The 24,391-nt window shown below is 36.2% G+C and overlaps 1 protein-coding gene across 1 annotated transcript in view; it reads left to right on the top strand.

The window, feature by feature from the left end:
- Nucleotides 1-24,391, top strand: part of heph (polypyrimidine tract-binding protein 1 heph) — a 393,048-nt gene that overhangs the window by 339,188 nt on the left and 29,469 nt on the right. Inside the window, exon 16 of the mRNA XM_090383369.1 lies at nucleotides 18,520-18,597. Within this exon, the coding sequence (XP_090239495.1) occupies nucleotides 18,520-18,597 (78 nt within the window). The remainder of the gene's footprint in view (nucleotides 1-18,519; nucleotides 18,598-24,391) is intronic.

Here is a 24,391-nt window from a genome sequence, read left to right as displayed (position 1 = left end):
AAATAAATTGGTTTTATTTATGGTTTTTAAAGTATTGGTAAATATAACGAAGTAAAAATTTCTTATTATTAATTTTTTACTGGTGAAAAATAGTATGGAATTCACTTTTCATTGCTGCATCCTCCTTTGGATATTTTTTTGTAATGGTATAGCATTGAGAAGCCATGAATTTATGGATACTCAATGCATATTCTATTCTGTGATTATAGCTTTAAAGGTATATACCATAATTTTAATGTATATGTGGTGTGGCAGTAAAGTTCCTGGACTAAAGGAGTTCAAATATGGTTTTATTTTTCCACCTGATTGACTACACTCAATTATATCAATTTAAAAGTTCTGAAAAATTCAGCAAAGGGTAATGTTCAGTTCAGTGGTTATGTTTTTTCTTTGTCCTCAGCACCCCGAAATCTCTTTCCTTTGAGGGTAGTTTTGAACTTGGGATAGAGGGAGTCCGTTGATGCTAGATCAGGAAAGCAGGGTGGATGATTGATCCTGTACATGCCCCATTTCATCAGACATGTCTTCAAGACAAGTGTAGAATGGTTGTGGAGCAGTGTTATGTAACTAGAATTAGCTGCCTCTCTCAAACTTACGGCCTCACACAGGAAAAACTCATTTCCAGTCACAATACATTCAAGGAAATTAGGACTGTTTTGAGAAATTTGAATGAAGTCATTACACTGTGACATTGTTTCTGTGAGGCTGTCACAAATTTTGTGTAGACCTTTCTTTACTCTAAATCTTCATTCACAAATGGTCTCCATATTCATATCCAACTCATCAACAATCATTCTGAGTGTCAAACAATGATCTCTTGCTACAGTTTTACAAACATTTGGAATTCCATCCTCATTTTGAGAGGTTGATGGGCAACTACTGCCAGAAGCCATCTAGCTTGGTGTAAGGCCTGCCATTCGTGGAAAAAAAAAAGGCTGCCGTTAGGAGTGTTGAGTCATAGTAGATGGTCCTAACAGGTGAAGGTTGTGTCAGGATGTGGCAGATTACTGGAGACAGCTACCTTTTGGACTGTATTGTCCCAACCGTGAAAATTGGCAGAAGCAGTGTGTTGGACTGGACCTGTTTTTCATGATTTTGCCTGAGACCATTGGTTGTTTTGGAAAAAACCAGGAATGCCGAGGCATTAATTTGTTACCTATGTTGTGGAAGCATATCAGAGAAGGCCCATACCTCTGTCAGCATGGCAGTGATTCATGTCATAGTGCTGACGTTTCCACAGACTAGTTTGAGGAGAAGAGTATTGAAAAGTTGCACTGGCCAGCCCAAACTGCTGACTTCAGTGCTGTAAAGGATAATACCTATAATTCTATGTATGTTGTCACCACTTATGCAAAAACTGTATGTTCCTTTTGGCTTGAATGAAGCAACTTTGTTTCTTTTAAATATTATTACCATTGTTTAAAAATCTGAACGTTATATCATCAATTTTAAATCTTCCATTTCCAATTTGGAAATTTATTAACCCGGTCTAAGTCTGCCCTGTTTTTGTCTAATTTTTAACCCTAACTTGAAAGTTGCTACCCCCCTAAGAAAACTAATAATTTCCATAATTTCTACTCAATTTACAAAATTGAAACTCTCAATATACATAAACAGAAGTAGATTCTTTGATTGCCTACCTTTAGCGCTCAGCAAAAACTATTAATTCACTCTAAAACAGCAAAAATGTACAATCACATTTAAATTTATTAAATTTTGATGTCGGCAAAACAAGATCCAAGCATTTGAAAATAAAATGCGTACAGCATTAGTTCAAAAATTCGCATGTCAGCTCGGCGCCTCTGGCAAAAACGAATCAGCACACGCGGAGAGATAATTGGCTGATCAAGCTTACGTCATTAGCGTTACCAAGGTGATCCAAGGAAAAAATAAACAACTTTCGTGGAAAACACACAGTTGAGCATCATTACTTGCGAACACTAATTTGCATGGCTCTCTCACAACAGTTGCTTTACTGCTTTTCGTAATTGTTGTACGAAAGAATTCCAACAAAGTGGTTTTGAAGAACAAAAATATCTTCTTTCTTTTCTTCAGTATGTATTGTATCTACTAACAAAAAAATCAAGGAAATTCATCTTTTGGAAGCTATACTGGAAACGGAAGGAAAATAAAAACTGTCATAAAACTGATCACCACAATGCGCATTTCATAAAAAAAAAAAAAAAAAGTTCGCTTTATTGTAATTGTTTCTAGAGGACTAAATCGGAACAGCAGTTTCATGGATGTATATTTGATCTTCTTACGAACTTTCAAGAAAATATTTCTATTCATAGCTGCGTTATATCGAAAACTATGTCGAAGGAACTTCACATGCATCTCACCTGGTGTTCAAACGGGTGAAAAAAAAAAAAAAAAAAAAAAAAAAACGTGCTGCTAGTAACGGATTGTGAGAACAATCCGTTACTCTTAGTGAGGGATTGGGAAATTGTAATTGTTATTGAATACTTCAATATTTCCTTGATATGAATTTGATATCATCAAAAAATTTCAAGAGAAAAATTGAATTTTCATTATCATACAACGCCCGAAAAATTCACCATAAAATGTTATGTGTTTCAATGCTTGAATTCCATTCTGACTTTATTACAGCTGCAACTGTAATAAAGTCAGCTCGCTTGCACTGACAGAGTAGCTGCTCGCCGAATGAAGAAAAACAGGGTTCATTTCCCTGAAATTTCCAATTCCCTTATTTCACTTGGGGGAAAAACTCCTTAGGGGAGGGAGTCCACCCTTTCTAGTCCGACGAGAGAGAGAGAGAGAGAGAGAGAGAGAGAGAGAGAGAGAGACCATTTTGGTGGGGAGAAGGCCAAGAGATCCAGATCAAAGGTCCAGAGCGCTAACTTTCATTTATTTTATTTATTATTATTTAAAATTTATTTTATTTTATTTTATTATTATTATTTTTTTTCTTGTGTTGTTCTAGCAATCCATCCTGGATTGGGGCTATCCCTGGGCCGGGATAGTGCTTCTCCTCTTTTCTCCTTCCCTCTCTTCATCTTATACAAGTTTTTCTTTCCTCCCTGAGAAACTAGTTCCCCAGAGAGGAGGGCGTGCAGATAGTAGGAGATACCTTGCCCTCCTGCTAGGGATGAGTATATGGAGGCAGTACTCCAGGTGATCGCTGCTTCCAGGTAGCCAAAATGCCCAAATACAACATCACAATACAGAACACACACACAAGCTCACAAACAGTTTTTCTTTCCTGTCACTTTCTCCCGTGCTGGATGAAAACCTTTTCTCTCTCTTGCCTTCCTCTTCATCCAACATGGGATATTCCTAAGCGGGATGTGTTTTTTTTTTTTTTGTTTTTTTTTCTCTCTCTCTCACGACACACAGTGGCTTTACCCTGACAATGCGTAAAAACTGAACAGAGCGACGAAGCCGAGATGAACTTTTGTTCTAGGAGCCGCCCATACAAAAAAATAAATAATAATAATAATAAAAAAAACAGCATTGCAGCTCTAAGTCAGCTTCATCCTAGGATGCTGAAACTGCAATTGTTTTAGAGAACAATGTTTTGCATTTTTATTTTCTAACATTATTTTGCATTATAGCTCTGTTACAATATTTTGCTTCATTTCTTTACGTTAATGCTGTAGCAAATGATATCGGTGTGCATGACGTTTCATCACAGATGCTGGAGTTCTAATTAGTCAGTTCATCCTAGGATGCGGAAGTACTAATTAGTCCGATTTTGGTCTGGCGCGCATTTGAGAAATCCACATTGCTTTACTGCAATTGTTTTAGGGAACAATATTTTGCATTTTTACCCGAGAGAGAGAGAGAGAGAGAGAGAGAAAAGTAATTTTTCTTTTTTTTGTGGGAAGCAAGCCAGGAGGTTGTCAAAGGTCCAAAGCTAACTACTTGGCAATGTTATAATAAATGAATTCCAAATCTTTTTCAATTTTAGAAAAAATAGTGTAATCATTAATTATTAGTAAACAATATTATATTATTACGTGTATGAAATGCAAGTAATTTAAAAATAAACAATGTTATCATGAGTAATGTTTGTGTTCAGTGTATTCCTGTGCTGTGCTATTGAATTGCAATATGCAATGTTGCATGTGAAAGTTTTGTTCCACAGAATGGTTGTTTCCTCTTACTGAGTTTGATCTGAAAAGATAAGGCGTTCCAAAATCTGATTGCGTTCTCTTTTTTATTTTTGATTAGGCTGTACTACTTTTTTTTTTAAAAATTGTCTCTTGTTTATGACATTCTAATGGCTGTAATTTATTGATATTTTCTACCAAAAAAAATGAAAAAAAGTAAATTTTGTCTTGTCATATTTTTAACACAGCAAAGCAAAATGAAGTTCAAATAAATATCTTTATTTTTATAATAATATGTTAACACTCATATTTACATTCAGCATAAAACAAAATAGTACAACTGAAACTAAGCTGGTATATGGTTCATCGGTACATATCTACATTCTGCATATAACTCAAATAGTGCCCAGGTAAAAACAATCAGATGGCAGCAGTTGGTGTTTGTCCAATAGATCAGCCTCTTTCGAAAACAAGAGAAGCAAAGTTCTGAAAGGTGGAATGAATTTCTTTGTTTTCCACAAGATGATGTTCCAATCCAGGATGAAAATCTCTAACACAATTTTTTTCTCAAGTCCTCATAAATATAACAGTCAAATAACACATGCTGTCACTCTTCACATTGTCCGTAAGAGCAGAAGTTAATATGAAAAAGTCCAAATTTGCACAGTTTATCGTTTAGTGACAGTGTCCAGTGATGAGATATGATATGACTTCTGCATCGATAGGGAGAACCATTATCTTCTGCCTTTATCCGTTAGGTAGGTAACCTCTGGAGAAAACTTTCTAGTAACCTGCCCGGTCAGCGATATGTCCCATTGTGTCTGTCATAAGGTAGAAAGTTTGTTCCTGTTTTTCTTCTCAAGTTATATGTTATGATTATTCATGTTGATTCTAATATCAAAGAAGTCGGTTGGAATTGCTTGTTTTCAATCTGTAACACAACCCTCTGTAAACTACGTAAAGATCTAGTGGAATAGATCCTGCCAGCACTTGAAGAGCTGATAAAACTGTACAATAGGCACGCATCAGGGCTAGTAGTATGCTCCTTTTTATAGAAATTAATTTATTTTGAAATGTTTTATTCTGTAACCTCTGAAACCAGACTCCAGCACTGAAGGTTACAATAGGGATGCCTTATTGGAATTTCAGCATCCACCGATGAAGATGACTGCCAAGAAAGTGAACATCACAACAGCACAGACAAAGCGTGACTATATCGGAGGGAATAAAGTCACCGAATGAAGAAAAACTGCTGGCCTCCAAAATATCCACACAGCCCAGAACATTATACGTCATCTGCCAGGTACGAGGGCTGCAGCAAGAACACAAATCACTATAGGATTGTCCTTTCAATAATGTAATGTTAACCCAGATAGTGATTCACGCCAGAAGTTAGAAGAACAGATAACAATGAAATTAGCTTTCTAACAAACTTTTTAGGAACGTATCATGCAGCAAGTTAAAACTTGGAAAATATGTGGAATAATAATGGTTGGGCCGAAGTAACAGACTCAAAAGAGAAAGAAACAGACCGATTAGCAGCATTTACAGAATTTTTGGTTTTTGTTTTTAGATAGATGCCGAAGAAATTACATAGTGCTGTAATATCCTGAAGATAAACAGCTAGTTTTATTCAACGATAAATGTTCTTTTTTTCCCGAATACGTACCAGTAAAATAGCAAAATGTGAACTGCATACTACATTATGCTATGCAAATTGATTTTATACACAAAGAATATGGAGATTTATGTTGAAAGACAACAGCCAGAAAACTTTTCAAGAAAGTCCGGATGTGATGAATCAGCTTGTTTGCCCTATTGAAGAAACTAATCACAATATGCTCCTATAACAACTGGTTCTAGCATTGTCTTTGACTACTAAAATTTTATGAGGAAACACTGTTTATTGGCTCGCTGGGGGAAAAAAAAAAAAAAAAAAAAAAAAAGAGAGCTGCCAGCTGAATATCACAAAAAAACCCAGAAGTGTTCTCCTACACATCCCACTTTGACAGCTCTATAGATAGCAACGGTGGTGACAGTAGAAAGCCAGAAATTACGCTTCAATATGATCGAATGTGGAATAGACCCATAGGATGAAATGTGATCTACTTCATGTCTCAGGAAAGCAGAAAATGACCAATGGAGTTTTTTTTTTTTTTATTCCTGACGTTTCAGGAATTAATACCATAAACAAAAAACGCAGAACAAAAATCCAGAAGTGAATAATACACACAAAGAGCTTCTCATAGAGATTGGCATCAGTAGCGAAATCACACAACTCTAATAAAAAAAAGAGTAGCCATGCGGTCTCTGCCAAAACTACTTCATCTAAAAGTGGCAGAAGTACAGTTGCATCCAGCCAAAAGAAGAGTTCTGATCCTTCTGAAGTGTACACATCTAAACAAGAAGCTATGCTAATACTAATATAATCCCTAAATGAATTTTTTAAAAAAATTAACGTGTAAATCTAATCTCTAGCAATAAAAATAATGAGCTATGTTTAGCTAATTTCTAACTAAATAGGGAAGATGTGGTAACCTAAATGAATAAAAAAAGATGTGTCAACTTAATCTCTAAGTTAATAAAAAAATAAATAAATGTGCTAATGTAATCCTAAACAAATAAAAATTAAATAAATGTGCTAATGTAATCCTAAAGGAATATAAGAAAAGTTGTGTAAATTTAATTTCTAACTGAATAAAAAAGTGTGCAAATTTCCATTAATAAACCGAACTGAATGAAAAAGTTGCATTAGTCTTATTCCTAAATGAATATATATCTGTAATAGTGTAATCCCTAAATGAATACGAAGAAGCTGTATCAAGCTAATTTCTAAATTAATTAAAATAATAATAATAAAAAAAAAATCTGAACTTATCTGCTTGAATAATGAAAAGCTATGCTGAATTCTAAATATAAACGCGCCTCCGTAGCCAGGTGGGAAGGAGCAGCAGTGCATAGCATACGCTTCTTGATTAGACTGGGGTTTGAGCCTGTCACCACCAAATATGGAGGATGCGGAAAGGTCAGGGAATGACCACCGCATATCCCGGAGCAATATGGCCTTAGTTGCCAATGCTCCTAAAAACCAAACAACAAACAAACTAAATATAAACTAAATCTACTTTGTCATAATGTACAAGTGCACCAGGAAGATAATAAAACTAAGGCCTGCATTATGTTGCTCAAACTAACTTGCAAGAAACACCCCACTTCTGAAAGAAGGTCACATAAGAAGTGACCTGCTGAAAAAGTTGTAGTAGCGACACACACACATTTGTAGACTATTTTATTTAGCTATACTGTTTTATATTAGCATACATAATTTTTGCTACGTTTTTGTACATAAATATACATATAAATTATGTATGCCAATATAAAGTAGTTTAGCTAAATAAAAAAAGCCAACTTGATAAGTGTGTATTTTTAGTCATCACTGTCGCTACTTTGAACATTTTCTTTAGGTATCTTCCCAAAACATAATTCACAGACAGTCTTCGAGTGCTCCTTGCAAACTTGTTCTAAACATGCTTCACAGAATTTCTTTGTTTTACGATCTTTCTTCCTGGGACACCTGTAACATCTACCTGGCTTAGGTGGACACTGTTGGGAAGGTCCAGGAATTTCTTCTTGTGGAATACAAGCATATTTCGCTGCTTTCGCACGAAGATATTTTGGAAGAGTTACCGTTGCGGCTCTTTTATGGAGCTGTGGTTTCACTAAACTTTTTCTAATCTCTGCGAGACACTCGCTTCGAGGGTGTCTCACTTCTGGATTATTGCTACGGAAAATAGCCAAGGCATTTATTCCAGCAATGTTCAAAATCCTGTTGTACCATTGGCCACCTTCTGGTTTTCCGACAAGTAGTATACGTTCCACACATTTCATCCAAGACGTCAACTCCACCTTTGGTCATATTATATAAAACGTAATAATTTCCGACTTTCTTTTGTCGCCACTGTCAGGATCTATAGTATCGTCGTGGTGCTTAGTCGATATTAGGATCACATTTCTGGTTTTTTTTGGTACATAGGACACAACTGTGGTCTGATCTTGGAATGCAAACAAACTACTAGTCAGCTCGCGTTCCTTCACATTGACCAATTCAGCTGGTAGCTCACGTTTATTTTTTCTTAGTGCGCCAACAAGAGTAATGTTCTTTTCTCGTAATTTAGAAGCCAGAGGCACAGTGGAGAACCAATTGTCTGTGGTCAAATTATGGTTGGTTCCTTCAATTGGGCAAACAAGCCGCATCACCACATCGAGGGGCGAATTTGACAGGGCATATGGCCCAGGAGGTTGTCTCCCCCACATAAACTTCCATATTGAACGTGAAACACATCTTAGCATCGGCTAATGTAAATATTTTCAGTCCATATTTTGCCGGTTTACTTGGGATGTATTGAAGGAATGAGCATCTACCCCTGAATGGCACAAATTGTTCATCTACAGTTACATACTCCGAAAGTGAGTAAAATCTCTGGCATCTCTCCAGAAACATGAAAAAAATTTCACGAAACGCTGCAAGTCAGTCCGATTCTTTTCTAATGTGTCTATCACTCTTGCTATCAAATCGCATAACCCGAAGGAGGAATGAAAACCTCTTATGGGTCATAACCGATGACAGCAATTCCGGACCAAGTCCAGTTTTAAGCCACATATGTTCCGCGTTTATCCCTGCTAGCCCAGACATTCCTGACAATATAAAAATACCTATCAAAGCTCTCATTTCATCGTTATCTGTTCTTCTAGCATCCTTGGCCAATGAAAAACTAGAAGATATTTTATCAACATATTCGTTAGTATGTTTCACTATATGGGTTATCATTTCATTATCGAAAAATAATGAAAAACAATCAATTGGTGATTTGGTGGACTTACCTGCAGCCTTCACACCTGGTAAATGAATAATGTTACTTCGAGCTGCACGAATATTTAGTCCATTTCCTCACAGAAGGAGCTATCATCTTCTGATGATGACTGCTCATCAGCCAGCCTTTCTTCATAATTCCCTTCCAAGTAATTCCTATGCATGTTCTAAGGTAAATCTGAAATCTAAATATGAAAATAAGTCTGAAATCTAAATGTGAAATATCAACGGTTGTCACTATTTAAATTGAAGTTCTCACGTTGCACAGAAGCAAGAAATGTGGAAAATCCATTGGGGGGGGGGATACACATTAGCAACTCTTTCTTGTAGTGAAAATAATTTGTTTGGGTGGAGTATGTGTTTTCGCCTTCTACATATATATAATTGTGAAAACTTCTTTGCGGTAAATTCAGCAAATAGTAGTCAATAATCCCTCTGGAAATATTGGGAAGTGTTTCATTCTAACCTTACGGTAAGATCAAACAATAGTACAGTAATGCTTTATTGCATTAGCATTAGCAGAGGCATATGATGCAAGAAAGCAAGCTTATTCAGCATCAGCCAAAAAAAAAAAAAAAAAAAAACCACTCCCATTTCACCCCTCCGTTCGTTCGAAATACCTGTCCAGTTGAGCTTTAAATTTGTTTAGGCTATCAACTTCAACAAGTGATGGAAGTCGGTTCCACCAACCAACCACCCGCTGGCCAAAGGCAAATTTCCGCACATCTATCCGACATCCGTCCTTCCTCAATTTGAATTTATGCCCTCTGAGGTGATTATTCTGAGAAAGATGAAGAATCCCATTGGCATTGAGCATGCTCAAACCATTCAAAGCCTTATACACCTCTATCAGATCACCTCGCCGGTGCCTAGTTTCCAGACTCTGTAATTTGCAAAACTTAAGCCTTTCTTCGTAAGAGCAACCCTTTGTTCCATTCACTAATCTTGTTGCCCTTCTCTGTACCCGTTCCAGCAGCTCTACATCCTTCTTGAAATGAGGCCTCCAGACCTGTATACAGTACTCAAAATGTGGCATAACCATTGCCTTATACAAGGGAATAATCACCTCCTTATCCCTGCTAGAAAAATTCCTGTATATCATTGATAAGACACCATGAGCTACTCTTGCAGCTCGTCTGCACTGCTCAGAGAACTTCATATCTGCTTGCACAATTACCCCCAGGTCCTTTTCAATCTCCACCACTGTCAGTGTAGTACCGCAGAGTTGATACGTTGCTCTGGGGTTACTGTTTCCCATATGTAGTACTTTACATTTGTCGATGTTAAACTTCATTTGCCACCTCTCAGCCCATCTGTTCAACCTTTCCAGATCCTGTTGCAGCAGCATAGCGTCAGTATTGTCCTTAACGACCCTGCCAACCTTTGTATCATCTGCAAACTTGGACATTAAACTTGATATCCCATCATCAATATCATTCATAAACACCGAAAACAACAACGGACCCAACACTGAACCTTGAGGAACTCCACTAATAACATTAGTCCACGTTGAGCAGTGTCCATTGATTACCACTCTCTGTCTTCTGCCACTCAACCATCCCCTTATCCATAGCAGCAATTTGCCTCCAATGCCACACTGCTCCAATTTGTGCAGCAGTCTTCCATGTGCAACAGTATCAAAAGCCTTTCTAAGATCCAAATATATAATATCAAAGTTATTCCCTGCATCCAGTTCTTTTGTGACTACATCATAGTATCCAATCAAATTGGTCAGGCAAGACCTGCCCTTAACAAAACCATGCTGCGTCTGAGCTATAACTGAATTCTTGTCTAGATGATCCTGCAGTGCTTCTTTAACCAGTGCCTCCATTAATTTACCTGGAACAGAAGTTAAACTAACAGGTCTATAATTACTTGTGTCAGCCCTTTGATCCTCCTTTGTGAATTGGGGTTACATTTGCACATCTCCAGTCTATGGGTACCTCCCCTGAGTCCAAAGAAGCTCTCATAATTATGGCTAGGGGTTTGCATACTTCCTTTGCTGCCTCCTTTAATATAACTGGATATATCCCATCCACCCCAGGTGCCTTTTTTATGTTTATCCTCAACAATCTCTCCTCCACTTTCCTCTCAGTTATTACAAAATCATCCAGCTCACTGCCAATGTTTACTTTACCTACATCATTCTCCTTCCTGAATAACTCCTCATGCGTGAATGTAGATGCAAAATACTCGTTTAGATTGTTAGCCACCTGAGCAGGATCCTCAACTGTTGAACCATCAATATCCAGTGGACCAATCTGATTCATCCCTTTCCTTTTCGAGTTCAAGTATGTAAAGAACTCTTTTCTGTTTTTCTTTGCATCCTTTGCCAAGGATTTTTCATAGTCTGCCTTTGCCTGCCTAATCTCCTTTGTGACTTGGTTACAGACCAACTTATATCTATCATAGGCTTCCATGTCACCCATTAATTTGTATGTATCCCATGCATTTTTCTTCTCTGCCACATGTCTCATTAGTTCATCTGACAACCATTTAGGCCTAAACCTTGAACAATATTTCTTAGTTGGTATGTAAAGCCTGGTAGCCTCCAAGATTAGTTCCTTGAATGCTTCCCATTTTGAGTTTGCTGTTGGTAACATCATCAGTTGGTCCCACTGTATAGAATTTAAATACTGTCTCAGACCATCATAGTCGCCTTTACGAAAACAAAAACCCTTCCCTTTACCTCTGATGGTAGTTACCGCCTTGAGTAAATCCCACTTCAACACACTGTGATCACTGCCACCTAGTGGTTCATTTATCTGCAGGTTCTTAATGCATGAAGAATCACTACTGATAATCAGATCAAGAGTATTGCTCCCTCTTGTTGCCTCACGAACATGCTGATGTAGGAAACAATCATCCAATAAATCCACAAAAGTCTTGCTAGTGTGCGAGTGACCAACCCACAAATTCCAGTCGATATCTGGGAAATTAAAGTCCCCCATTATAAGACTCTCTGATTTACTGGCCCACTCTATTTCCCTGTACAATATCTTATTATACTCATCAGAGTCATTAGGCCTATAGCACACTCCTACTCTCAATTTTGATTTCCCTATGCTTATGTCACACCAAACTGACTCGACACTGCCCTGTCCATCGATGTCGACTGGCTTCACTTCCTTGGACTTTATGTGTTTCTTAATTAATAGCATAACCCCTCCTCCCCTCCTGTCCTGTCTATCCTTTCTATACACATTGTATTCCCCAAATTCCAGTTCCGCATTACTTATATCTGTGTGACACCACGTCTCTGATATCCCAACAATATCTGCCTTTGATGTATTGAGCAATACCTCAAATTCATCAAATTTATTTACCAAACTCCTAGCATTGGTGTACACGCAGGTATACATGCACCTGTTTCTATTCTTAGCTACCCTAACACAACCCATGTGTTTACTTGTACCGCAATGACTACCAGCAGTCTCAGAAATATCCTGCATCTTGTTTTTCAGACTTCTGCTCATTTCAATAGAAGCAGTGCAAGAATCACTTCCACCTCTGCCACTGGCTACTGTTAATCTATTAGTCCTTGTATCCCCCCCAACTAGCAGTTTTCCGACCCACCTAGCACTGCCTCGACAGCATCAGCAAAAATTCTTGCACCCTTTCTATTTAAGTGTATCCCATCCCTGTAGAAGCAATCTCTCCTGTTAACAAGTACAGTCCAGGCTGAAAAAAATTCTACCCCTTGAGCCTTGCACAATCCCTCCAGGGCCGAATTGATCGACAAGGCTCTCATCATATACTCCCTCCTATCGTGTCTGGGCAGAATTGCAGACACTTTCAAGTTCAATCCTAATTCACGGCTTTTTTTCAACAGTGACCTGTACTTGCTAAGTAATTCCGCCGGTCTCCTACTCTTAATATCATTAGTGCCAACGTGTACAACTATATCACCTTTTGTGCCCTTAAAAGATGATATCCGCTGTACAACATCATCAACCTTTGCCCCTGGCAGACATACCCTGGTCCTGTTCCACCTATCCTTTTTACAAAGTATGTTCCCCGTTTCCCTGACAATAGAGTCACCAACAACTACTAGTTCCTGTGGGACCAGCGCATTCTGCCTAGGGGGCTGCTTCTGTGTTGCCTGATGACCAAGTGCAAGCTCTGGCGTTGATGTGGGCAGCTGAGAGCTTGATGGGCCCCTCAATTTATTTCCTTCCAGGGCATCCACCCTGTCCTTCAAGCTCTCATAAAGGCCCATAACAACGCTGAGTTGTCGCCTGATTTCCTTGCACTCCTTACATCGTGCACACACAAAGACATCCCCCTTGGCAGTATCATGTCCCGTACCCGACTGCTCCGCAAACATCAAGCAAACAGTGCATTTTAATAGACTGTGATTCAGAGGGCAACTGCCCCCCTCAGTTCTCCCCTGAACCACAGCACTCCCATTAGCTTGAGCCTTTTGCTTTGCTGCTCTGGTCAGAGTCATGATTCCGATTTAATTCAATAAAATTCAAAACAAAAATTAAATCCTTAAGTTATATCCCAAAACAGTTATGTTATATATATATTTTTTTCGGTATCTAGTGTTTTCTACGAGTTCCCTTTTACAACTTCCGTATCACGTGTACCACTATAGTTATGTATTAATTATTTGTTACGATTGAGTCGTCATATATATATATATATATATATATATATATATATATATATAGAGTTAAAAGTACAATTTAATTGACAATATTATATTATGCACTATACGACACTAAGCTTATGCTATCGTGTAAAAATGGCGGGAATTCACGAACGGTATTTCTACGGACTCGTAAGTATTGATTAGCTTCCAAATCTCGCTATCTCAGTTTAGAATAAACTAAGGATCCTGACTAGGTCTATAATCTACTTATAGAAGATAATTTGATATTGCATGGGAAGTAGTCATCTAGAAATACTGTCAGGACAATAACAACAAGCCTATGCAGTTAGAACAGGTGTTTTGTTCTGAGAGTCCGTTGCAGTAGAATCAAAGAGGAAGTTACCCTTCATGTTACCGCCAGTAACTTGTTATGGTAGGGGAGATCAAAATCTTACCTCAAGATCAAAACATAGTACAGTAATCTTTTTTGCATGGTAGTAGTTTTCATCTAGAAATAATGTCAGGACAGTAACAATAAGTGTATGCAGTTAGAATAGATGTTTTGTTCTGAGAGTTTCTTGCAGTAAAATCAAAGAGGAAGTTACTCTTCATGTTACCGCAAGTAATTCGTCACGGTAGGGAAACATAAACTGTCTTCTGTTCGACAGATATCAGTATTTGCAATATTCCCAAAGGGGAATAATTTCAGCTTAGAAGGGACAATGGATGGCATTCAATCCCCTTTTCGCCAATTGGATATACTAGCCATAAATATATTAGAAGCTGGATTATACATTTCAAACCTCACTTGAATGCAAATGACTACACAGTTACTTTGGACTGACCTGATGTCTTCGGGTAAAATCAGTCTTTTTGTTGTAATTTTCCCAAATGTAATTGTATTCAAACAATTTTTCCAAATTGTTTGAATACAGTCACATTTGATATTACAAAATACAATTACAAAAAAAATATTGCTGTGTTCAAACAATTTTCCCAAATTGTTTGAACACAGCAATATTTTTTTATTTCCAATGTGTATTTTACTATCGTATTTCCTTTCTTCAATATGTGTTTCAATACGTATTGTAATAATTTACATATTGTAAATTTCTTCAATATGTATTACAATACATATTGAAGAAATTACAATACATTCTGTCTATTGACACAAAATCAAGAAAACTCAACTGAAAGCCACAGTAGAAACGAGAAAAAAAAAAAAACACTTAGCTGTACTAATTGTTTTAGGGAACAGTATTTAGCATTTTTAGTTTCTAACAATATTTCACATTATTGCTCTGTTACAATTTTTTGCTTTGTTGCTTTAAATTATTGTTGTAGCGAACAATATCGTGCACAACATTTCATCACAGATGCTGGAGTTCTAATTAGTCAGTTCATCCTAGAATGCGGAATTACTAATTAGTCCGATTTTGGTCTGGTGCTCATTTGATAAAAAATCCAGAATAATTCCTCTGGAAATATTAGCTAGTGAACTGCATTATAAATTTCAAACATCACTGTATTGCTTATCCTTTGAGTGACCGCATGTTTTCGCCTTGTACAATTGTTTTATTGTGGACACTTTCTTCCAGTCAGTAAAATCATTATTATACCTATAAAGTAATTCATGTTGGGGGAAACCGTTTTTGCTCCTAATTGATGTAGCACTTTCGAATTTCACAAAGTGGATTATTTGAACACAACATACATTAGAAGATCGGTAAAAGAGTTGATAATTGATGGGCAGCATTCCGACAATCAAAGTTTCTGTTTATATTCCGTGATGACTACACGGTCAGAGATCCCGAAATAGAGAGAGAGAATACAAGAAACTGCACTGCATTTAGCAGTCACCGACTCATTTGCCAAAAACCACAGTAAAACAATAAAGGTGATGGGGAGTAAGTATTTGTCAGCAGAGTTTGTTTATTGCAGCTCAGAACAGCTTTATGACTGTGGATAGTGAATTTACATGGCTTCTGAACTAAAACAGAATTTCTCCCTTTGCAATGACATCAAAGCGTAACAAGCAAATATCTTCTAACGATACTTTTTGAGCAGCTGTTAGTCGTAATCTGTTAGCTTTGTATTGTTACAAATATTGCAGTTTTGTGAACAATACACATTTCAAGAAAGAACGTTATTCGTAGCGGATGATTTTTTCTTTCTTTTGATGCACCAGTTTTCGAAGTTTATAACGCAGCTATAAATAGAAATATTTTCTCGAAATTTGGTTAGAAGATCAAACCCAGGAAACTGCTGTTCCGATATTGTTTACTAAAAACAATTACAATAAAGCAAACTTTTTTTTTTTTTTATGAAATGCGCATTGCAGTGTTATCAGTTTTACACCAGTTTTCCCATTTCCAATAGATGAATTTCCTTGATCTTCTGTTCGTAGGAGCAATACACGTTGAAGATAGGAAATACGATCTGTTTACCTTTCATAAACTGTTATTGCTACTGTATCGCTTTATTGCTTCTTATGTCAAAAACAGTAGGTCGTATTCAGGCGGAGTTGTTTATCAGAACTGCTACTCTCTGTAAAAAGAAATTCGTGCACTTTACACCAGGAAACGAATCAAGTGTCAGGTTTCATAAGCTCTAGGCTGGTTAAGGTGGGGGTAAAAAAATTAATTGAAAAGGCCTAAAAAATGCATACTTGATGTCACGTTTTTGTTATTTGCGTGAAATTCAATAGAAGGTTTTGAAAATTTAAGTGGGAAAAGTCAAGAAAACAGTTCTGGCTCCAACTATAGCGAGTTTCAGCTCTGTAATTAGAGATTATTATAGAAATTATAGAATTAACTTGCTGAACCCAGTTGGGGCTGGAACGTACCCCAACGGACAGGAATATGGTTAAAATAGCAGACTAAACCAGAAGGACTCAGTCATGCATTTCTGTTACAATCGTCAGGGAGATTCTAAAATGATCATATATTCTTTTGTTCAGCAGTAAATGTGTTGACATCGGTTCTGTGACAACCTACGAGATATTATAGCGACAGAATAAAGAAAGAACTGATATATAATTTTCCTTGATCAGGGACTGACAAGTGCATAAGGAAGCATGAAATATAAATTATATTTCGGTGTCATCACCACTTTCTGCCTCATAATCATGTCTACATTTTCCCCCCACATCATACATGCCTAATATTTATTCAAACTATGTTCGTTATATATAAAAGAATATTTTGTGTTTTCATGTTCATACTTTTTACTTTCCACAAGGGCTAACTGCTATTGCATCATACTACAACAAAGTGATTGACAAGTCTGTCTCAAAGACTGTTTTACAAACTCTTAATTTTTTAATTTTGCTTTAAATTTTTCTATATATAAAAGAATATTTATAGTGCTTTTAATTTTTAGAATTCTACATGTTATTAATCATTAATAGAATTCTATTAATGATTAAATTTTTTCAAAAGTTTCTTCAGCTATTAGCAATGTTGTTAATAGTGGCAGTAATAGAAAAGAGAAAGATTGTAGCAGAAAGTCTGAGAAGAAAAGAAAGATCTTGAGTATGAAGCAGCACTTCATATACCTGATATCGAAGAAAACAAAGTGATTATTGAAAAATATGAAAATAATAAGTTAAAGGCTTCACAATTAAGAAAGGAAAGGTACAAGAAACAAAAGACTACCTGTATAGACTACATGTAGTGGAAATAAGGAAGAAATGTTTGTTTTGTGAACACGTTGCAGGTGACAGAACAGGATCAAAAGCATATATTTCACATATTCATATGGATTCAAACAAAGGGGAATATAACTTTATTTTTCAACGAACAGAGTTTCCTGTGAAATTGGCTTTTAATACTAAAAAGCTTTTAATACTACAATTAAACATAAGTCAATGTCAAACATTATCTAAGGTATGCGTTGACTTAACATTGCCGTTGTTTTTCACATGGACAATTGAAGGCAGCTAAAAATCTCTTAGTATTAATCAAAAATTCTGAAGAATGGGGTATGGGGGTTTCCCCTGACTAAAAAAAAATAAAATAGAAAAATGTATTATTCAGGTTCAAGTGACACAAGGCAGAAAGGAGTGAAGGGACCTGGCTTGTTAATGATAAAACAATCTTAAATGTGTGAGTTTTGTTGTAGTCAATGCAGTTTTACACTTGGCCAGTGTTTTTGTTTTGGAATTTTGTGTAATGGTTCTGCTAGTTTTGAGTAACAAAACATGAGAATTGACATTAGCCAGCTTCAAGAAGATTTGATTTTGGGTGTAATGCTTTTTCTGTTCTTTTTACTGGACTTCTTAATGCTGTTATGTAATCTTTTCCAGAGATAATACGGATGCACAACGCTTTTAAAAATTAATTCCAAAAATATGTTTTGTCAGAGACCATGTTCAAGATGTACTGTTAGTTTTGAAAAACACAGCTTGACAGATGCTTTTTTAGACATGTGATAAACAGTCATGCGAAGTCAATAAATTAGAATTGAATCTCAATGAATTTCCTTTTTCAAAAGTTGATCCAAGAAAAAAAAGTTAATCAAAAATAAGCATGATGCAGGGTAGCATAAGGCTATATACATGTAAAACCTCCCCTCCCCAGTCTTGCTCTTCTGTTTTCTGTTGCAAACATTCATTTTGGTTACCACTACACACTCATGTGCACATGCACAGTTATGAATGTTTCTCTACAAAATTTTGGGTGTTGATTTTCCTCCATTTTGCAGAAAAGCAGCAATCATTGTTTTTGAGTATCAACGTTTTGTCCCATGGAGACTGATAAAAGTCAATACAGATGTTATATATAATGCAAATTAAAATAACGACAATCTTAGGAAGCTTGCACCCTCATCAACTGGATGTTAATTAATTAACAGATATATACATCTTTATCTGCTTTATTATTACCATAGTTTTAATTAGTCATTTTATAAATTTCCATGAAACTTGTATCTTTAGTATTTTTGTTTCTAAAAAGTCGGTTTTTTAATTCTGTTTCTAGACCAAGTGTTTCTGAAGAGCAAATTAAAGAAGCCTTTGCCCAAACGGGAGGATCTGTAGTAGCCTTCAAGTTTTTCCCGTAAGTTTTCCTCTTTCAAAATTATTGCTAAAATTGATAGTTGAAAATTTTAAACATTGCTAAAATTGATAGTTGAAAAATTGAAATATTTCTAAAATTGATAGTTAAAACTAACTAAAGTGATAGCTAACACTTACAACTTGTTAGATTTTGGGCCACATTTGGACTTTTTTGTATTGCAGCAGTATTAATACCAACAATTATATATTCCATAGCTGCTGAATCCTCAGATTTATAATAGATTGTTCTGTCTTACCCTTTTTTGATTTTGCTCCCTGCTATTGTAAAATAGTCTTTCCCTCCCTCCCTCCCCAAATATAGTGGGTACTATGCAAATACTGCAGGAATAATAGTGTATATCTTATTTAAAAAAAAAAAAAAAAAAAAAAAAAAATTAAAAAGCCAATGATAATGATAAAGTATGATAAAGTAATTTCTTTTATGAATATTTCAGTGTACCTTTGAAATATCAAATCTCTGAAATACAGCGGAAATTGTTTAACATGAAGCCATGGGGACAGAAATTTTTTTTCTTGTGAAAAGTAGTAAACGAAAAAAAAAAAAAAAAACTTCTCCAATGTTTTTGATGTCATAATAATCAAAAGAGTTAAGTTAAAGTTTAAACAAGTTAACACTTTATGCACTATATAACACTACACAAGGGGCATTTTACAAACACAATTTATCAACGCTTAACATGTTCACTGACTTCATCAAATAAAAAAACACATAATTAACATTAAAAATGTTAATTATTTTTTGTAAAAAAAATCTGATATCATTTTTTTTGCACAGTCTTTTTTATCACCTTATTGTCTACAAATTGTTCAGTGTTGTCCATCACTTGTGGTTCATTTCTCCACTTGTATGTACATCTAAATATCTGTGCATACTTTATCAATTTTTGTATTTCTGATGTAGGAACAGGAACTAACAAATCAATGTCATTATCTACATTTTCATCACTATCTTCACCCACGGGATCCACATCCGTAGGCCAGACGATGTCCAAAATACCACTATCTGTTAAAATTGGCACTGTACACAAATTAGTATCATAAACTGTGACAAATTCATACAAAGATACCGTACTTTCTAAAAAAAGATTAAACACGTCCAAACTTTTCACTGAATGTCGGTTCAGCTTCTTGATTGTCTTGAGACTCTTGAGTATTTTATAGTATTAAATCCGTCAGTTTGTAAAATCCCACATGATGAAAACAATGGCATCTCACACCGGGAAAAGGTTAGAAAAATGCTGCTCCAGGCAATGATATTAATGCAGAAAAAATCTATTGGGACATTTTGAATCTAAGAAGCTACTGTACATTGAGTTTCATATATTAGATAAGTTATAGTATTGGACCTCTAGCTACATCTCATACTGGGAAAAGGTTAGAAAATGCTGCTCTGGAGAATGATATTAATGCAGAAAAGCTATCGGGACATTTTGAATCTAAGAAGCTACTGTACATTTGAGTTTCATATATTAGATATGTTATAGTATTGGACCTCTAGCTGCACTTGCAAAAAAAAAATAAAAAAAAGTAGATAAAATACAAATTATATGCTTCCCTCTTCATACAGGTAAGTATCCAGTTATCCTTTGAATTTGTTCAAACTGTCAGCCTCAATTACCTGCAAGGGCAACTTGTTCCAACAATCAGTGGCTTGCTGGCTAAAAGAAAACTTCTTACAATCTAATCTAAACCTCAACCTCTGTAATTTGAATTTTTGGCCCTTGGTTCTGGAATTCTTCATATTTATTTATCGCATGGGGGTGAAAAATACACATAAATGAATACCTATAACAAAAAAGGAAGACAGCATTAAAAAGAAACTCATATTTACAATTGTATATCCAAATTAATAACATATTCAATTGAGGCCGCAGTCAGTATCAGGAACTCTTCCGGTTTTCCACAAAACGCTCTCAGGATGTCTTCGGTAATATGCTGCACAGTCTTGTCTATCAGCACAACAGTCATATCGTGAAGTATAACTCTTATTCCACTTAGAAAGGAAATCCACACACCTGCCATGTCTAGTTCTTATTTGGTTTATTTTGGCCCAGATCCTCCGAGGTAGGTTAAAACCATACGGTCTTTCCGAAATTCATTTAGTATTTTCAAGTCCTGGAGGAGAAAGTTGGCTCCATTTCTTTAAGAGATTAAAATTAATAATTTTTAATCTCTCCACTGTTCTAATAGGAGGATGTCTAGATCTTAATCTATTTATACCTATATCTGGTAGGTTGTTATGGATGGGTAAGTGCAGATTTGCCATAATTTTCTGGTATTCCTTTAGCAGTGCTTTACTCCTTCAAAGGTGTGGTGGAGGGATATGACTCAAGATTGGCAGCCATTGAGTTGGAGTTGATCTGATTGTGCCTGAAATCAGATGCATTGTACTATTAAGGTGTGTATCGATTAATTTGGTATGAGGATTATTAATCCAGACAGGAGCACAGTACTCAGCCATGGAATAAACAAGACCCATAGCTGAGCATCGAAGAGTTTCTGCCTTAGAGCTTCAAGTCGTTCCACAGAGTTTCTGCAAAATATTGTTTAGTTAAGTGATATTTACAGGATACAATGGCTTTAAGGAAAAATCATGTTTAACTAAACTTAGCAAGCTATTTTTGACATGGTTATTCATGAGCTGGATTTAGGGAGCAATTTTTACATAGTATATATGTGGGATTATTATATGCTTGATAAAGTTCTGTCAAGAGTGATGCCCAGATATTTTGGGCATCTATTATGATGTAATAAAATACCATCAAGGTACACTTCAATATCATGAATTTCCATTTGTTATTAAGGTGGAAACATTTTACTTCCATTTTATTCTTATTTATTTGTCTATCAGCACAACAGTCATATCGTGAAGTATAACTCTTATTCCACTTAGAAAGGAAGTCTCCATATACGGAAATATTCTCCTAAGATCGAAAGATTCTTCATAACTATGAAAATTCTACCTTTAGTCATTTCACTAATCCCTCTCAGAGATTAATAAACCTCCATCAGGTCACTTCTGATGTGACTGCTTGCCAATCTGTATCCCACATAAACGAAGTCTATGATATGGTCAGTCTATGACAGTGGTGTGCAAACTGAGGTGCGGCCCGGCCCCTCTGGGGGTCGCAGAAATTTTTAAATAAATTTATTTTTTGTGTACATAAAGCTAAAAACCTGTTGTTAATTATTTTTTCAATACTGTAGGTGTAGAGACCTTTCTACTTGAAATGAGTCTGAGATATGAATGAACCCTACTGTGTGTCTAGGATATGCCTTAATTTGCTCATTGGCTATGGACACACAAAAAGCAGCTGACTAGTGCGACTTCTCAGTACTACTGAAGTGCTGAGTAGTACTGAGAAGTACTACTCAATTAGTCCGTTACAGTAATCCCTTTAGTTCTTAATTTGTGCTTCCTACCGTACAAATTCTCAAATTGCCCGAATTGTATTGCCTAAAGCCAAGAGGTGCAAATGTACAGTAGCAGTAAATATACATAGCCAGTTGCACACAAGATTTATTCTGCTTCGTAATTTGGTGCATTTTCCTTGCTGCAATAAAAATTATTTTAATTATGCATGGAGAAAAGTAGAGCAATGATTTCAAAACCATTTCTCTGTCCAGCGACACGGTCTCACTGCGTATTGCAGTTATCAGACAATATAAAATTCAATTTATTAAATAGATTGAAAGTCCAAATTTTGCAATACAGTTAGATGAATCCACAGATATTTCAAATCTTGCTCCAAATCCTGCATATAAACTTGATACTTCAAATCCTGCATATAAACTATGTAAAAATTGTTCCCTAAATCCAGCTAATGAATAACCATGTCAAAAATGGCCAGTTAAGTGTGTGTGTGTGTGTGTGTGTGTGTGTGTGTGTGTGTGTGTGTGTGTGTGTGTGTGTGTGTGTGCACCATATATCTTAATGTTCTTAGATTACACCCTTAATCATTGCCTGTAAGATTTATTCTACCAGTGAAGCCAAACTAAACAGTCTATTGTTACTAAATTCAACCTGAAACCACTTTTATATATATTGACAATACACTGGCGTTTCTCCAATCCAAAGTAATCTCCTCTGAGTTGGAAGATGCTCTTCCTCATAATTAACTTTAATGGTTCATTACACACTCTTGTGGCCCTGGGTGCCAAGCGTTCCATGGCTAAGCAAACTCATTGCATTTCTCAAAGAATACTATCTAAGGATCTTTTGCCACTATATATTCTGTTTATTTCTGAATACCATTTTCCTCATTTTATCTTGCAGTAGCTCTTTTGTTCTACAAGAAGGAGGCAAAGGCCCAGAAAGGAAAGACACATTTTTTTCCATTTTTCTTTTATCACTAATATAACTAATAGCCCTGCCTCCCCATGACAGGGCCAGTAACCCGGGTGGTAAAGACAAATCCCCAGGGTCAAAACGAACCATCATGGATAAAAATACTTATCCACCATTGGAGCCTTCGAGCTCAAGATCAGAAACTCACATTGACCCTGACTCCAATCATGACTTAGGAAATAATAATAATACAAAGAGACAGGGAACTGATCAGATGGAACAAGATTGCCCATTTTTTCTAATTTTTTAACTCCTTCACTAGTGAGCATATGAGCAAACTGTCTCCCTTTGTGATTCAAAAACATCTGGAAGGCATTGCAGGATCACCTAAGACTGTTAAGAGGCTGCAATAAGGAGACCTATTAGTGGAAACTATGAACCACAGACATTTAGAGAAACATTTGCTGATTATAAACTTTGCTGGAATTCCAGTAAAAATATCTCCTCTCGAACCCTGAATTCATCTAAGGATGTCATATCCAGTTGGGACCTATTAAATGTTACTGAGGAAGAAATAACACAAGAGCTGCAGGGACAAAATTGTAATTGAAGCAAAAGGTATAATGGCTAAAAAAAGACAATCACCTACCAGAAAAATTATTCTCACCTTCAATACCCCTAACTTACCCACCTCTGTAAAAGCAGGTTGTTTACTATGCTGCATTCACTCATATATCCCAACCCTTTGAGATATTATAAATGCCAACAGTATGCAGGGGAGACCCTGTCTGCCCCAACTGTGGGTCCTCAGACCCCATACAAAATATTTACAGGATACATTTACAGCTATAAAAATGACCTGTCCAAATTGCAGAGGTGACCACCCTGCATATTCCAGAACTTGTGAAAAATGGAAAACTGAATGGGGGAAAAAATAGGAAAATACAAGGTTGAGAGCAAAGTCAGTTACCAAGGAGTGAGAAGACTAGTTGTACCTACTACGAACAAAAATATTTCCTAATGCAGTAAAAAAAGTACCAAAAGTACTGAAACTGAAACAATCAGAAATTGATTTATTAGTAGGAAATGATGTCACAGTTCCTACTAATAAATCAATTTCTGATTGTATCAGATCCTGTCCTCTCTGATGAACAACCAAATGTACGTAAACAACAACCCAAACTCTCAGACCAGGAAAATAATACTCCTGACAATACCAGCGGCATCTCCTCCAATGAGTGCTACTGCACCCAGTATTACAAACTCAAATATAATGAAATATATTCAGGACACAACCATGGATGCAGATGTGCCATCTGCATCCATGGTTGTGTCCTGAATATCGGCAAGAGGAAGATCCAATTTTAAAAATCCATGCCCAAGAAGAAGAAATGGACACTGGTGGGCCAGTTTTCCTAAAAAAAAAAAAAAAAGACAGACAAAATTTGGAATGCCATAAGCCAGTCACCTTCAAAAAGCAGCCAAA

This window comes from Mastigoproctus giganteus, chromosome 10, assembly GCF_048544385.1.
Source record: "Mastigoproctus giganteus isolate SK-2022 chromosome 10, ASM4854438v1, whole genome shotgun sequence".
Lineage (NCBI taxonomy): Eukaryota > Metazoa > Arthropoda > Arachnida > Uropygi > Thelyphonidae > Mastigoproctus > Mastigoproctus giganteus.
The sequence above is the reverse complement of the archived record's forward strand: the minus strand, read 5'-3'. Positions and strand labels throughout refer to the sequence as shown.